The sequence below is a fragment of the Gadus chalcogrammus genome, chromosome 2 (assembly GCF_026213295.1).
Source record: "Gadus chalcogrammus isolate NIFS_2021 chromosome 2, NIFS_Gcha_1.0, whole genome shotgun sequence".
Lineage (NCBI taxonomy): Eukaryota > Metazoa > Chordata > Actinopteri > Gadiformes > Gadidae > Gadus > Gadus chalcogrammus.
Window position 1 is genome coordinate 13,150,627 of NC_079413.1, and position 2,500 is coordinate 13,153,126.

Consider the following 2,500-nt stretch of genomic DNA (forward strand, 5'->3'; position numbering starts at 1 on the left):
TAGAAACAGGGATACAATACAGCCATCTGTGTGTGTGTCTGTGTGCACATGACATCTGATAGCCGTTGCGGTACAGTGCAAGACGGAGGCTAGAGCTCGAGGATAAGGAGGACAACTGGCAGCAGGGATGTGGAGAAGCAGAGGAGAGGGAAGGCTCTTACTCTTCTGACAGAAGGGCAGGGGCGGCGATGAACAAATTGGCTGCGCTCGGATTGGCTGAAGACAGGGCGACGCCCACTCCGTTCTGGACAGGCACGAGGTGGCTTTTCTCCCGCTGGGGACTGGATGTAGAGTGCCTGAAGAGGACGCAAATGGAATTGTTACTCGTTAATTATTCATAAATTATAGTCATGTTTAGGAAGCGATCATTAAGCAATTTGTGAATTAAGCAATCAAATGAACCCTGGTTTCCCCAGAGATGGTGCTCTTCTTGGGATTCACATTTATATGCTTTTCTAGACTTTTTCCCTTCGCAGAAAAACCTGAACATGTAAAGACGATTTATATATTTATACTTTCATCAAGATTCAGGGGCCGAGACTCACCTCTGTTTAGAGGGCTTGGTTGACACCTCCTCTAGCCGACGGCAGGCCTCCTCCAGCTGGGCAAGGGTGTTGGGTGGTGGCAGTGGTGGCATCGCGGGGTCCTGGATGAAGGGGTGGGCTGGCTGGTGGTTACGCAGAAGGGCCGAGCTTCCGCCAACGCCCCACGTGTGTGCCGGGCCACCGCCAAAGGACTTCTTGGTGATCTGGGCACTAAAGCGCGGAGACGAAGAAGGATTAGCCAAATGGGGGCGATGGGAATTGTAGTTCAAAACCACGGCGAAGGACTACAAAGTGAAGGCTGTGTTTCTGCGGCCTCGCTCACCTGTGAGACCTGTGCTTGCCCTGCCTCTCGCTCTCCAGCATCCACTGCCAGACATTCTGCGAGCGATCCGAGGTGTCCGTGGGCAGGTGGACCAATGGGGCGGCCTCTTCTGGGGACCCCTCGGACACCCCTTCGTCGCCCCCTGAACGGCACTGGCGCCTGGACAGTGAGCTGGAGCGCCTGGGAAGGTGGGAAGGTAGGGTTGGAAGGTTTAGGACAACGGTAAAGTTGTGTAGGGACTAGTGAGTTTTGACTTCCCTAGTGAAGTCAAACTTCTTTCCAGGTTCTGCCTTTAAACCTCATTGTCTGCAGCCTACCCTGAGGAAGACGTCCAGAGCCAACCTATTGATATGCATCCCCTATTTGTACCTGGAGTCTCTGGGCACGAGCAACATGCTGATAAAGGACTCAATAGTGATTGGACTCACCCAGGGTGGTGGAGTTCCACGGCCGCGGCGGCAGCCCCGCACGCCTCCCGGCCCAGGCTGCGGCTGCGCTGGTACGGCTGGACGCCCTCGCAGAGGCCCTGGACCCTGAGGGCCGCCTCGCGCTCCATCTGCTCCTGGCTCCGGGGCCCGCCGTGGTGGTGGTGGATGTAGTGGTGGTGGATGTGCTTGGTGCTCTGCCTGCTGACCGGGGCCTGACCGGGGCCCGAGGCAGGGGAGGCGCCGGAGGCCCCCGGCGGGGACAGCAGGGCCCGGAGCACCGAGGCCCCGCGGGGGACCAAGGGGCCCCCCCTGCGCTCCGGGGAGCGGGCGCGGGGGGAGCGGCACAGGACGGCGGGGGACTGGCACCCGGGGGTCTTGAGCACGCGGGACAGGTGCTCGTCCAGGATGGCCTGGGGGTCGTCGTCGGACGAGCCCGAGAGGAGGGCCAGGGGGTGGGCGGCGGAGCCGGGGGTCTCGGCGGCGTCTTCCCGCTCCTCTTCCTCCTGGATCTGCTGCAGACGCTCCTCCAGGGAGCGGCGGGTGTCCTGCTCCTTCTTGAGGCGCTCCAGGCGGGCGATGAGCTGCGTGGCGAACTCCAGGGGCTTCACGGGAACCATCTCCTTGGGAGGGGGGCGGTCGCACTATGGAGAGGAGAAGAGAGGGAGGGGGGGGGTTGGATGAGAGGTTGTTGTGGGTGAGCTAGCCGACGTTATTAACTCGGTCACTAGGAGTCAAACATTTCTCTATGTTTTTTGAATCCCGTTACAAATAGCTTCAGCGGTCTACCTAGCTATTAACCGTTGGCTATGACACTACCCCTGTCCTACCTCTGAAGTTCAACCAGCGGTTGAACGTTTCAAAACGTCCTCTGTTCTTTTTGTACATTAAGATCAGGTTGGCTCCATTATATATTCATGCATTATTTCTATCTAGTTAGTTATTATCTGTTAACTATACTCTACTTTGGATGGAGCTGAGGCTGTGTTTTGGGGTGGAGGACAGGACATGGGGAGGGGGGAGGATGGGAGAGGAGTGAGGGAAAAGGGAGGTGGTGGAGGGTGGCAGTGGGGGGCTGGCGAGAGAGGGAGAGGCTTCTACCCCCTCTGTCAGCCTTAATGTGCCGCTCACTTCAAAGACTCCCTCGTCAAATATCAAACACTCGCCAGGAAGAGAGAGCGGCACGGAGGAAGAGAGGAGGAGAGAGA

At 58.0% G+C, this 2,500-nt stretch overlaps 1 protein-coding gene across 1 annotated transcript in view; it reads right to left on the reverse strand.

Annotated features, from left to right (window-relative positions):
- Positions 1-89: 89 nt before the first annotated feature.
- axin2 (axin 2 (conductin, axil)) overlaps positions 90-2,500 on the reverse strand; it is an 11,616-nt gene continuing 9,205 nt past the window's right edge. Inside the window, exons 5-8 of the mRNA XM_056581760.1 lie at positions 1,296-1,936; positions 868-1,047; positions 546-755; positions 90-296 (exon numbers count right to left, since the gene is read on the reverse strand). Coding sequence (XP_056437735.1) covers positions 158-296; positions 546-755; positions 868-1,047; positions 1,296-1,936 — 1,170 coding nt within the window. The 3' untranslated portion in view covers positions 90-157. The remainder of the gene's footprint in view (positions 297-545; positions 756-867; positions 1,048-1,295; positions 1,937-2,500) is intronic.